At 40.8% G+C, this 14,149-nt stretch overlaps 1 protein-coding gene across 1 annotated transcript; it reads left to right on the forward strand.

Annotated features, from left to right (window-relative positions):
- Positions 1-464: 464 nt before the first annotated feature.
- Positions 465-12,554, forward strand: LOC135338915 (uncharacterized). Its single transcript, XM_064535007.1, has 15 exons — positions 465-691; positions 835-879; positions 3,853-6,534; positions 6,594-6,728; positions 6,956-7,085; positions 7,274-7,684; positions 7,853-7,906; positions 8,057-8,192; positions 8,359-8,590; positions 8,980-9,216; positions 9,372-9,548; positions 11,219-11,369; positions 11,456-11,722; positions 12,002-12,165; positions 12,373-12,554. The coding sequence occupies exons 1-14, from the start codon at positions 638-640 to the stop codon at positions 12,163-12,165; spliced, it is 4,875 nt and encodes a 1,624-aa protein (XP_064391077.1). The 5' UTR covers positions 465-637; the 3' UTR covers positions 12,373-12,554.
- Positions 12,555-14,149: the final 1,595 nt, after the last annotated feature.

Here is a 14,149-nt window from a genome sequence, read left to right on the forward strand (position 1 = left end):
ACAATAGAGTAGACTTAGTTTTTAAAGTTGTCACTGTTAATGTTGTAAGTACAATAGAGTAGACTTTTACCAACGTGCAAAAAGTTCAGTGTCTGATGACTGTCTGTAGACTACTGTTGGCTTTAGAAATTGTCTTTCACATTCAGCCTAATTCTTGACCGTCCAGCTGAAGTTTTACACTAACTACAGGATCACACTGACTACAGGATAGTCTGATCTAACCAGAATCTTTATAACACACTAATAGATTTGATAGTATCACAAATATAACTCTCCAGCTTCTGTCAAATAAAAATGTAGATCTAGACTATTATCTATGGCTACGTATGTAGACTTCTATAAAATGAGTAGCTATCACAGATAGCCATAGCTCTACGGTGTAGCTAGCTAGCTGTAGATCTAGCTGTGACACTGTGCGCCAAATAGAAGTTGTTTTGGAGCAAGGCGCGCATACTGGTTTTCTTTTGTCTCTGTAACAAAGTGTGTCACGTGACGTGTAGAGCTCCGCCTTCTAATGCGCGGGGCCTGCGCACGCAGCACGCTCTTGCTCCTCAGAATAATGCTTCTGTTCTTTCAACGTACTGTGTGTAGCCTAGCTACATAGCTGCTTGTGAATGGTCAATGCTAGGGAAGCTCTATGATCAAGAACAGAAATATGCAATCCTCTACGCTGTATGTGCTTGTTGCTGCGGTAAGTTGTGTCTAAATCTAAACTTAGCATTTTACTTGACTTTCATATCATGCAACTTCGTTCATAGTATACCTCCTGCATGCCTCAAGCTAATTATATAGTAGTGCAGGAATTAAAACAGTCAGCACAGTTTTCTCTTACAGCTGGTGATAGTGGGACAGCATGCTGCTCAGGGTCAAGATGAAGTGGTGAGTGCTTTGGAGTGTACGTACTGTAGCCATCCATATTTAATAAAGCTATTCATACATGCATTTTGCAGTGAACATAAAATATATTTACATGTAGCACAACTATATAAGGTCGGTGAGGGAAAGAATGGATCTGAAAAATCTCACCTAATAATACATCATGCAAAAAATATTCCTGCACATAACTAGTACAGACATGAAGGTAGAAGTCGCTGGGGATCAAATTGTGTACATGTATACATTTACAATGGAACCTCCTCCATTAACGACAACCTAGCTCCGAAGAGCAACCACACGCTATAAAAAGGCAAATAGCGATGACTTCAATGTAAAGTAACCTCTCACCTCTGTACTCCATGCAACGAGCAGCTTTCTAGTTCCCAATCAGCTTTAGTATTAGCCTCGAGACCAGGCCGATTAAAATACGGCCTGGTCTCTATTGCATGGGCGATAGAACTGAGTTACCTATACTTTAGTAAACCTTCGTAAAATTATACCGTAAACTAGTTTGTTTACTAGTTTCTTTCCGTATTAATACTTGTCTCCTGTGAAGCTGTGGCTTATGCTCTCTATTGCGTTGTCGAGAAGACTTGCTGGCTAGCTGTGACCCTCTATGGTGTTGTCGAGAAGGCTTGCAGACTATAGTTTGAAGCCAGAAGAAGCTCTCATTTGTACAGAAACCAAGTTAAAAATATCACGACCATCCAACCATCATAGAGGTAGATGAGAGCCTCTTCTGGTTTCAGACTAGTGTGCAAGCATGCAAGCCTTCTCGACAACACCATAGAGTGCCACAGCTAGCTAGCTAAGTATAAAGCACGTATAGTAGATAGTACATGGGCGTGTATTTTAATTGGCCTGGTCTCAAGGCTACTTTAGTATATAATCTCCCAGAACGGACAGCCACACCCAGAATTAGCAGAAGATTATGAGATAGCATTATTTTGCACAATCGTGAAAACCTAGCAGTAGCTCGTCCCTACTGCCTTTTGTAGAAGCATTTAGCACAGCTCTAAAACTCATTTGCAGCAGAAATTTACTCATGGAGCATACGTGTGGTTAGCAATCAAAACCTCTCAACAAGGACCACCTTTCTATAACGGCCAAAAGGCTGTTCCCCAATGGTGTCTGTTTTATGGAGGCTCCACTGTATCATTTTTATAATTGTCCTTGTGTTGACCACAGTTTTCTGGGGGCTTAGAGCTACAAATTAATCGTTCGAATTTTGATGGCAATACACTGCTCAAGAGACCGCCATTTATCTAACAGCTTGCTGTCAACTAGAGCTGTATGTAGTTTACTAGTTGTAGAGAACGGTCATGCACTGCATGTAGCTATAGCTGTTTAGAGCTTTTTGTGAGAGTTCAAAGAATCGCGGCTATGTTCGAACTAAATAGTTGATTTGTTTGGCCTTGTCACTCCGCTGAGGAAGCTTTTTGTTGGCAGCGAATTTAGAGACTTACCTAGTCTATACCTATAGGTGCTATCAGCTTAGATGCTTTGAGCCGTCGTCGTCGAGAAAAAACGTTTGAAAATAGCTTGTGTTCGATAATTGATTGCTATACACACCCCTAAACTTGTTCTAATATCAATCGTTAAACTGCGACTCGTTACCCTATCAATATACAGGTGTACAGTATCAAGTTGCAGGTGTTCCCTATTAGCTAGCAGTTCATTGATTTTAAGTTATATTGTTTCGTTCTGACAAGGAAAGCTTGCACTAGAAAAAATTGTTGCTTAGCCCTTGGCCATTGTCTGTGAGAGGACTCAGAGAAGCACTTTTCTGCTTTGCAACTCTCATGTAGGAGATGTTGTTTGGTGATTCTACATCATACGGTTAGGTATTAAGAGTATAATTAATGTTGTCTGAATCAAAGCTTGATCTATTGTAGCCTACTGGATTATTACGCACTAAGCTAACGTGCAGGTTTGATCTTTTCTTAGCCTCTTCTCACTTCATCAAAATCTGTCAAACTTAAACTTCTACCTTGTTGTATTGAGGCTATCCAGTGGCAGCTTTTGATGAAGATCTGTCAAACTTAAACTTCTACCTTGTTGTGTTGAGGCTATCCAGTGGCAGCTTTTGATGAAGTGAGAAGAGGCTAAGAAAAGATCAAACCTGCACGTTAGCTTAGTGCGTAATAATCCAGTAGGCTACAATAGAAATCTGCCACGAACAGTCAACTAGCTAGCCTAGGCTAACCTGAATACTCCTTTGGCAGTTGATACATCAAAACAACAGGTACAATCATTGATACAATAGCTGATAAATAGCTAGCTGGTGTCATTAAGCCTTCTAAAGTTAACTTCAAAAGGGGGGGAGGGCCCATGGACCCTCCTCTGGATCTGCCACTGATAGCCTCAACACAACAAGGTAGAAGTTTAAGTTTGACAGATTTTGATGAAGTGAGAAGAAGCTAAGAAAAGATCAAACCTGCACGTTAGCTTAGATGTACACACGCAGCTTTGACTCGAGGTTGTATAGACTTCACTAAACCCCAAATAACGCTGAAGGTTTGCACTTCAGTACTGATTTACTGCTATTAGATCTATTGAGCAAGGAATTGTTGCTTTTAATGGCTATATAGATCTACCCGTATAGAGAGGCTGTAGTATGCTTTGTTAAGATTATTTGGAATAAACACTATTCGACAATGATGTACTAGAGAGACATTTGATACAGTGTCTCTCTACTAGAGGTTCCACTACATGTAGCTGTACTGTAAGTTGTATACGAAATAGATTGTTGCAATGAGTCAGTCATGCGTAAACTGTAATTTTATCCGTTCTCCTCCTGGATGTCTTATGAAGGAACACATGGTGGCCAATTTGAAGAGGTCATAATTCATTGTATGCGGATGCTTATACGTCTACTTTAGAAATTTTAGCTCGTGCAGTGGTAAAGTTGATGAAATTACGTACAGCCATCTGGTTTTCTTTTTGTGCTACTGAATGACTTTTATAATTCCATAGGTATTTCAAACCATCAGTCTCAGCGCTAGTAGGGGGCCATCTGAAGTATTTGCCCAATTATCGATCAACGGAGTACCAAGTTTCTTCATCAATCGTCCAACAACAACACAACTCGATATCCCCGAAGGATCGAGTATATTTTACAATGGAAATAGTTTGGCCATAACTGGTGCCGATCCAATTGTGCTGACAGCAAGTAGATTTCAGTATTTGTATCAAGATCCTGGGAGTTTCAGATTTCGAGATGTCACTGGACCAATCCCGGATGCCGGTGGACAACCTGGACCTGGAACTTTGTACTATGATGGAGATACAGCACTTTTTACAAATTCAGATATATTTATTGGTACTTATGAAGGTCTTGCAGCTCAATTTCCTGTCCCACCTTCACAAGTGACAATCAGTACTCGACGAGTAAACAATGAACTAGCTCTCAACCTCCAATCCAGTCCTTCTGATCCTGTTACTGATGGAAATGTCATTGAGCTCACAGGATCAGATGCGTTCATCCTAGGATCAGGCGAATCATTGACGTATGTATCAAACAGTCTACGATATCGAAGAGGATCTGTAACTCAAGAGGTTTTTAATCCTATCACCAATTTTTATGTTCTTGAGGATATCACTGAGAATGGACAGCAAGGCAGAACCCTGAGGCGGTTTACTGGCGGCTCAAGCGAGGTTATCACAGGGCCTGGACTTCTTAGGGTGGGAACTTCTCCTAATGACAGTTCGAGGGTCGCTTTTTTCAGTCCATCTACTAGTGTCAATCAAGAAATAAATAGTGGCATTATTGATGGACAGCTTTCGTTTGATGCAGTCCAAAACAGTGCTCAAATCTCGGATATTTTTACAAATCCAGGGACTCCTACACGCCTGATCGACTTGGGTGGTACATCAAGAACCTTTACATACCCCACAGCAAGCAGAGTTAGTTATGATGTTACCTCTGATGGTACCTCTGATAGAAGAGAGATTCGTGTTTTCGATAGGTTTAACCAACAGCTTGGCTCTTTTTTCGGTTCTGACTTGAGTTCCTTCCTCAACGACCAAGTCCAAACAACTAGTTCTGGAACTGCATCTTTTGATATTCCTGATGGAGGTGTGACACTTATTAGCAATTCTAATGATGCTAATGATACTAATGATGGGCAAGCATTTATCTACCCGAGTAGAAATACACTCCTGACTGGTCGCATCAATGAAGCCCGCAGTTCAATTACTATTACCCCGAATCCTTTCCCAACTTTCAGTATATCATCAAGTGGTGGCTCTTCCGTCTTGTCAATCAATGGTGATGAAACGGTCACAATAACAGACAGACCACCAATCATTGTTGGCAGTGGACAAACTCTAAACTATGATGGCACATCTGTTGAAGTGTTTAATAATGGAGCACCAGGTACACCTGTTTCTAGTACTACCACGAATTCCTTGACAACATATGAGACGCCTGGAAACTCTTTAAATACATATACCTCAAGTAATACTCCACCCCAAGACTTTTCTGGACCTGGTGTCGTGTATTTTGACGATCAAAATCGAGCATTTTTCACTAATGAAGTACAAGTGACAAATCTTATCTCTGGTTTCCTTGACAGCCGCCCCCCCGTGAGAATTACAACCACTACTCGTACTGAAGGCGGCAGACGCTTTGTTGACATTGTGAATCCAGACGGTGTGCGTCTAGTCGAGGGGAGTACATCAACCATTACGAATGTGGGATCACGGCAAGGCCTTATCTACACAGGGAACACCGTCCGTTCTGTCAATGGGTTTTCCGTTCCTCCATCATATACAGTGCGATATGTTGTGTCTACCACACCTGGTGTTGACGATACAGTTGAAGTTCTAAATCCTGATGGAGACGTTGTTTTCAACACAACTGCTTCCAGTAGCTTTAGGTATCGACAAGGAGGAGTGCTTCAACCTACACCTACAACTACTACCTCGTATTCTGGAGGTGGTGTTTTCTACCTCAATCCGGACACCGGTGCTGTGGTTTACAATGACGATACTACAACTTCAACAGGTTTGGTTACGGATCTGACAACTTCAGGAATTGTTTTCGATACAAACACCAGGAATATCACCACGTTGAATTTCTTCGATGGTCGTACAATTACACGGTACGATGGAAGCTCTACAAGCTTCTTATCTGGTCCTGGTACAATTTTCACATCCGGTAATGAAGGATTTTACTCCACAGACAGAACGACCACCACCAGAGTAGTTACAGAAATAACAAACAATATACCGGTTGAAATACGTGTGAACCAAACAACAGGAGGAGTAACAATATTTAATCCTGGAACACAAACTACGATTTTCAATTTCACCACCGGTTCAGAGCGCACTACTGTAAGCACTGGAACAACGATAACGTACACCAATGGTGTCCTAATACTACCCGGCCGCAACATTACAACTGATAGTTTCACCTACTTTAACGGTATTAGCACGCAAGTGTTTACTTCAGGAGATACTGTGACTTTTTCTGGACCAGGCCAAGTGATAGTTAACGAACAAACCACTGAAACGATTTTCATTGATAACCAAAATACGAACAATCGAATAAACAATGTCGTTGACAATGTTCCTGTGGTTCCACCAGTTCTAGTACGACCCACAACCACTTCATTCATCTCTAAAGTCGCGGACGTCTTCCCACTCTTTGGACAGGTATAATTATATAAATATGAGATTATAGAACGTCTCACATTTATGTTTTTATTATTCAGAGAGTCACAGTGTATCAATCAGCTAATGTGAATCTACGCTGTGTGATTCTTCAAAGTGTTCCAACATCATCTTTCATGTTCTTCAGAGATGGAGTTGCATTGGACGGCTCAGAGATAGGTTCTACCATTACCATGGTGAGTAGCCCTGTGTAGCAGTATTTATTATCCTTTTTACAATCGTGTGGTAAATTATATATCACCCGCACCTAACCATCTGCCAAATTAATTCGCATTTGAGGGGTTACGTTTGAGGGGTTACATTACGGAAACATTGATTTGGGCATGCATAGTGTGCCACCCTGTAAGGATTTATGTTTCGCATGCTCATCAAAAATTCAATACACGTATAATAATATTTACAGGTGTCAGAGAATGAACAAATCCTGACTGTCAACACCTTCAATGTCAGTGCTGCCGGTAGATATGAATGTCGCGTGAGTAATGGTCCTGGACGAGACAATCTGTTCGCAGATATTTTCATCAGACCTCCAGGTATATAAAGTTTCTATCTAACATGGCTACAAACAGACCAAGATAAATGTGTATAGTCACTCCTTGAGTGTAGTGTAAGTGCTTGTTCCTTAAAGTTTAATGTACGGAGCAAGCCATAATTAAGTTTGCTGACCACAAAGCAACCTGCCCCATTGAATTGAGTTGAACAAATGGATATTTTCTTTCAGTTGCACCGATGATTCAAAATAACTTCTTTCCCTCAATTCCGGAGCTTCCTGGACTGACAGTCACTGCTCGGGATATACAACCACAAAATCCAGTAATGATCATCATTCGGGACAGAACACCTGTACAAACTCTAGAGCCTAATCCACTGCTTCTCACGAACACCGTCAACATTGCTTGCAAAGATGATGTGGGTCTTCCAAGACCTACAATCGTATGGACTGCAACGGACTCTAATGGAGCTGAGGTTCCGATCAACATGTCTAACATATTCGTGCCACGTGCGGGACGCAGTATCTACACAATCAACACTGACAACACTGACCCTGACAACACTCTGTCCATCACCTACGAGTGCACAGCAAGTAATGAGGCTGGTGAGGCTACTGGACTGGTGACCATTACACCAAGATGTGAGTAACGGACTAAGTGAAGTTGTGTATGACTGTGGACTTATGAGCATTTTAGGCTTGTCCATTTCTAAATACAAAATTTAGAGGCACTCTAGATTGCTGGCTGGCTTTTTAAATGGTCAGTTTCCTGAATTTTGTGTAAAGCAATGATTATATGCACTCATGCAGCATACGTTTGTGAGGGTAATGTCTTTGGACCCTGCTCTGTTACTTGCGGCTTTGGTAAGTTAGTCTTATTCCCTCATCTGTAACTACTCCCACTCTGTACATTGATTGTTGATGGTGGCATATGGCTGGCCATAGCGTATCCTGTGCTGTAAGAAACTTCCATTGATATGTAATTGTACCTGGGCAATGTTCTGCTCTATACAGGTATTCAGAGTTCTGCTCCAATTAACTGTCAAGTCAGGACCAATGAAAATATTGCGTCCATTGATGCTGCTGATTTACCTCAGGGACTATACCCAACGCAATTACAGATTTGTCAAAGCAGTGTCATGCCTTTCTGGTGAATAACTCAATCTGTTTGCATACAACGCATGCATGCATGCTTAAATATACACATTTTGGCTTTTTAGAAATCTGTATTGGTATCACATTGACATTTTGTTTACTTGCATGGCATGCATTTTGAGTTTGGTGTTAATGCTGCCATGTGTGCTCTGTTTCTATAGCCCAGCGATAACCTATGAATTTAACACTACCGCCTTCGGAGCTTGTTCACGTACCTGTGGTGGTGGAGTGCAAGAGAGAAATATAACCTGTTTTCGTTTGATTGGTGGAGTGAGAGATATGGCCGTGGATGATATAGATTGTATCGTCTTTGGACTGAAACGGCCTGCTGCTGCACAAGAGTGCTTTCCTCAGAAGTGTCCAAGATGGATGATTCTCAGCGCCTACTCTCCAGTAAGATATTTAACTCTAATATAACTGCGTAGCTATAATTATGCTTACAAACCATGCTTGCCCGAATAAAAGCAAGACCCTATCAGTATCAAATCAAGCTTTGTTGGCTTCATGGATAATAATAGCAGTTCATGCAATTAAGTTGTGCTCTGCATGGAAATATTCTTTATTTTCCTCACTCGCACTGCATTACAGAATAATTGTTGTCACTTTGTAGTAAGTTACCCTACAATACAACCAGGTTAATTCAGCCCCAACACATATAATTATGTGTATAGGCCACCTCCTAATACGCACAGCGTCTTCCCAAGGATGGCGTTAAATAGACAAGTTTCACTGTATAAGTACAACAGCTGCTTACCGACTACACACACCACACATACACACAGTGCTCTAGTACCTGTGCTGGTGGAGTTCGCTCAAGAAATGTGTCCTGTGTGCAATTCATTGCCCAAATTAATGCAACGACGGGAGAGTTTGTCTGTGATGCTGACGGAAATCCGATTGGAGAGAGTATAGTACTGTCAGATGCAAGCTGCTTTGCTGGTAATATGCCGAGAAGAGTAGACGCCTGCAACACTCAGATACCCTGCCCTCGTAGATGGTCCCCTGGGACATTTGCACCTGTAAGTCTGTTATCTTATCTACTTCGTTTTTTATTACACCATAATTATTCATGTAGTAACTATAGGGACTAAGTTCATGTAATACATTATTATGTATAGTTTGAAAAGCGTACTGATATTATAATTATGTTCATCGATTTTCTTCCATCCTGCAGTGTGATGCTAACTTCTGCCAAGAAAGGAGTCTTACGTGTACCGGATTTGATCCCAGTGATCCAGAGGAACAATGGTTGCTTGACGTTTCCGAGTGCGCGAATCTCCCTCTACTACACACAGTCCGCAGCTGTGGAGGGGGGACTTGTGATGCTGGAATATGGATGACAGAGAATTTGGTACGGTATTGATAGTGGTACGCAAACAAAATGTGGTATGCCTTTTTATTCTGCTAGTTGTGTAGTTTGTTCTGCAAGTTAATCAATGGGTTGTGTCTCAATAAACCACTTCATTCAAACTACAGTAGATTCTCGTTAATCCGGTCACCCTTGAACAGTGCAGCTTGGCCGGAATAGCGAGTTGGCTGTATTTCAGGAAATAGCCACGGCTTAAAAACGACCTTACCTCGAATCTAATGACTAATTTTGCGGTTCTTGTCTCGGGGATCATTTTGCTCTCTATTTAATCTGCCAAACCACACCCAAATCGTTATATCCAGCCGCAAAAATTACCTAGTTTAGGGCAGCCAGCACTGGCGAGTATATTGAATAGCAAGTGGCTGTACTTCAGGGTGAGTTTTGTGCAATAAACATCTAGCTAGCAATCCGTGCCAAACCAAATGGCCGATATATCGAGGTGACCGTATTTCAGAGAGCCGGAATAGCGAGAGTCTGCTGTACGTCTGTTTTAAGTGCATGCATGTACATTATTATTATGCCTCGGTGTGCATGCGCAAGCGAGGTATGGTAGTGTGTGTGTCTATGTAGACTCCTACAGCTGCTCAATTAATGTAAGTGCAAGTATTAAAGTTTCTATAGGCTCCTAGACATGCTTTCTTGGATTTGTAAAACAATGCTTTAATCGTTCTCGAGTTATGCTTATAATTATAGCTTTGCTTTATAATACTTGGAATGTTATTGCAGAAGAGTTCTATAGCAAAACTTGTCCATGGAGTGTTGCTACTCCAAAGTTCTACTGATGCAACAGCCATTAATTTTAGACTTTGTACTTATTGCCATTTGGGATCCTTTTAGCATCAATCATGGTCGATCATTTCCCATGCACTCTTCTTTGAGATTACAGATTTAATAGCCTGCATGCAACAAAATGTATGCAAATAGCTATAAAAAGACCTTCTGCGTATAATATTAAACTTTGAACTGTTAAATTAGGCATGGTTAATAAGCATTTGCGGATAATATATCTGCGTTCATTCGCAGAATTTTTAGGCCGCAGAATTTTCTAGCTATACGGTATGGTTTGTATTAGCAATAGCAAGTAGCTTTTTAATTAGCTTTGACACACATCTATGATCCACTGAAGCATCAGCACCCGTGGTGCTTTCAATTATTATTAACCACCAATATAAGTTTATAGCTACAGTTATAATGAAAACGCCCTATAATGGCTACTAGCTTCTTAAGCAGCTCTTTTTGACTCTTGTATAGCTAACAAAAAGCTAGCGCTTTAGTGCAAGGCTAACTCATAACTTGAATATAGAAAGTTTGTGCAAACAAATGATGCTATAAAAAATTCTAAAGAGACTGCAACAGCCTTCAATGTGAGTCAAACTAGCCATAACTCGAGAAAGAAGCTTTAGTTAGCTAATCCATGAATCAAAATCCAAGAAAACGTGGTTAGAAGCCTATAGAAGCTGTTAGTTTTCGTCGCATTGTAGCAGTTGAGCAATTACAGCTGGAACAGACACACACACACACACAGTCAGCTTTACTGTATCCCTCGTGCGGCTATGCCTCGAGGCATAATTATTATTCGACCTTTAGGTACGTAGTCAGTCAAACAAATCGTTGGGACTATTTCCATCTAATTTTCTCATAATCACATGCAGGGTACTTGCACAGTGACCTGTGGGATCGGCAATCAAGAAAGGAATGTTTTCTGTGTGTCGCGTGCTGATGGGTCCCGAATCAATGAGGGATTCTGTAACATTAATGAACGACCACCGGTTTTCGAAACATGTATACTTTTTAATTGCCCAGGTAATTATAGCCTACATAATAGTAATACTGTATTTCCTGTCATCAAATCCACATTTCCAGCTGTACACTCGCACATATACATGCAGGACGTTGTGATTTCGAGCCCCCTGACTGTCGAGTATTTAGACTACTGAGGCGCTGTAAGGACCTGGCCGTCGGCATGCCCTGCTGTAAAAGCTGCCCCCTGCAATTTGTTGACAATACTCCTACTCTGATTACTAGAGACAACCTTGTTCTGTCGTTGGATCAGAATAGGTACAATGTGGCTGCGGGAACAGATTTAAGGATCTGCTGTGTGGCCTCGTCCAGTACTCCAAATGCCTTCCTGCCTTTCCTCTTCAATTGCAACTTCTGTGAGTTGTGAATGACAACGTATACATTCATGCACTCCTGATACACTGCATACACATGTTACAAACTTCAGCAGTATATTATGTACCCCATGCATATGCATGCGCATAGATTCATGCAGGCACCATAGTTTAGTTGGGTGTGACCTGGGCTTCTAGAGCTTATGTGCATAACATGCTCAACTAGTTGTTAACTCCAAACGACTATTTACCGTGGTACATCTGCATGATTTTAAATGTGTATCTTGATAACTTGATCCTACATCCGTCCATTACGTGCAGTTGCCGAAGAGATTGAAAGGGAGGTTATGGTAGGAAAAGTATTAGACAACACTGCGTGTGTTACCTTCCCTACTTCTGGACTTGCGAGTGGCAGTGGATTCCTTTTGTCACTAGAGGATGATCAGGGGATGGTGCGCGACATTGCTAATGTCACCATTGTTTAGGTGAGTTTACACACAACTCTGTGTAAAAATCAAACTACTCTATTACTACTAGCTTACTATTAATATAAGTAGTCGTGTTGTGACATCAAGTTAATGCTCCACTAGTAGGTGTCAAAATCACTTGCAATGCTTCTATTGACTCATTATTGAGTTGGGTTGTTTTTTTAACACACTGTTTTATTCCCATGCACACGATATCTTCTACAGTGATTTCTCAGCATAGGAAGATTTGACTTCCACTTTCAGTGTATGTATGCTTATAATTTTTGTCAAGTTCAATGCCAGTTTTTTTGTATATAGCTCTTGCTTTGGGCGTCATATACTCCTTTTAGACTTTGCGTATAACCGTACATATTTTTGTGTAAAGAATGTGATTAACTTAATTCTGTGTTGCACAAGCTGTAGGTAATAGAATGAATATCGCATTTTACCTCAATTTCACATAATGCTATCTTGCAGACCATTCAGACAATGGTACATACACTATTATAGTGCATGACAGTATCAATATTAATACAGACTTGTAGACATTGCACTGACTCTCTACTATAATTATATGCAAGATGAAAGCACCACGGGTGCATGCTGATGCCTTGGATGTGTCAAAGCTACCTTGTTGTTAACCCGAGGCGCGTGGGCGGCCACGGGTTATAGTAGTCGTTTGGTTTGTTTGTTTGTTTGTGACAGGTGAATCTACTCACCTGGATGCCACAGCACTGCGTTTACAGCATGGATAGCCTTCATACAACAAGTTATTAATTTTAATAGTGGCAGAATTTCATGTTAAACCTTCGTTGTCAAATAAAAACGAGCAAAAGCTAAGAAGCTTGTGACTGGGTCTGCTTACCTGGATGCTCTAGCACTGCGCTTACAGCATGGGTAGCCTCCACACAACAAGTCAGTACTTCTAATAGTGGCAGCTTTCGGTGTTAAAGCTTCGTTGTCTAATAAAAGCGAGCAAAATGTAGCTTGAACAGAACTTGCACATGCGTTACTTATAACTGAAGTGATTCTGTACCAGGTCCAGAAACAATGGAACAGGGTCACTAAAGTAGAAAGCTGTATATACCAGGAACAATATTGGAACAGGGTCACTAAAGCAGAAAGCTTGCTTTAGCTGACTGGGATCCATGCAGGACCTGGAGCCATACTTCTCTGAGACTCCATGCTTCTTTGCTGTGATCCTAATCCACAGTGCATATATTTATAGTACTACTACCTGTTCTCAAATGTTTCAGCATGCCTCCAGTCTGGTTTAGTTTTATTGCTCCTGAGTTGCTGCATGTGCAAGTCATGCATGATGATGATAACAACATCACTATATGCACTGCATTATATCAGTCTTCTGGTTTCTTTATAATCATGTCACCAGCCGAGGGTTTGCACTTTAGTGCTCTAGTTACTATTATAAACGGGTACTAATTTTAACGAATTTGTAATTAACGCAAGCTAGCCCTTTTTCATCTGACTCCAAACTTTCCATTCAACCTTAAAACTCATACTTAGCCGAGATATTATTATGCTACAAATCTGCCAAAATTACTACCCTAAAAACAGAGAAAAATCTGAAAACGCTAAAATTACTACCCGTCTATAATAATAACATTAAGGTACATAAACATAAAGCTACTACAGTATAGCTGTTGCTAATACCAAGACTAGAATTATAGGAAGAACAAGAGTACAGTAGGCGTTCTGTCCAACCTACATCACAACCACAGGCTGTTGTATACCTATAACTTAAGGTAACATATTTTTTCGGGTATTAATTTCTGCAAATGAGAGTAAAATCGCAAAAATGTGTACTCGCAGATAATTGGAAAATGGTAATTAAAACCACTCGCGAGTAATTAGAAACGCTATTAATTTCACAACTTGAGTAGAATTTATATAGCAGAATTTACTGCTTGGAGATGAGCGGTATTTGCGGTAGAGGGCTGGGACTTGAATACAAACAAAATAAGCTATCGCAGACAAATCTAGA

This window comes from Halichondria panicea, chromosome 7 (genome assembly GCF_963675165.1).
Source record: "Halichondria panicea chromosome 7, odHalPani1.1, whole genome shotgun sequence".
In the NCBI taxonomy this organism is placed as follows: domain Eukaryota; kingdom Metazoa; phylum Porifera; class Demospongiae; order Suberitida; family Halichondriidae; genus Halichondria; species Halichondria panicea.

What these genes read in the sequence shown, in the direction of transcription:
- LOC135338915 (XM_064535007.1), top strand. Translation starts at nt 638, where the DNA reads ATGATCAAGAACAGAAATATGCAATCCTCTACGCTGTATGTGCTTGTT. An exon ending in TATTTTCATCAGACCTCCAG is followed by an intron (nt 7,086 to 7,273) that starts GTATATAAAGTT and finishes ATTTTCTTTCAG; the next exon opens with TTGCACCGATGATTCAAAAT. An exon ending in CTCTGTTACTTGCGGCTTTG is followed by an intron (nt 7,907 to 8,056) that starts GTAAGTTAGTCT and finishes TGCTCTATACAG; the next exon opens with GTATTCAGAGTTCTGCTCCA.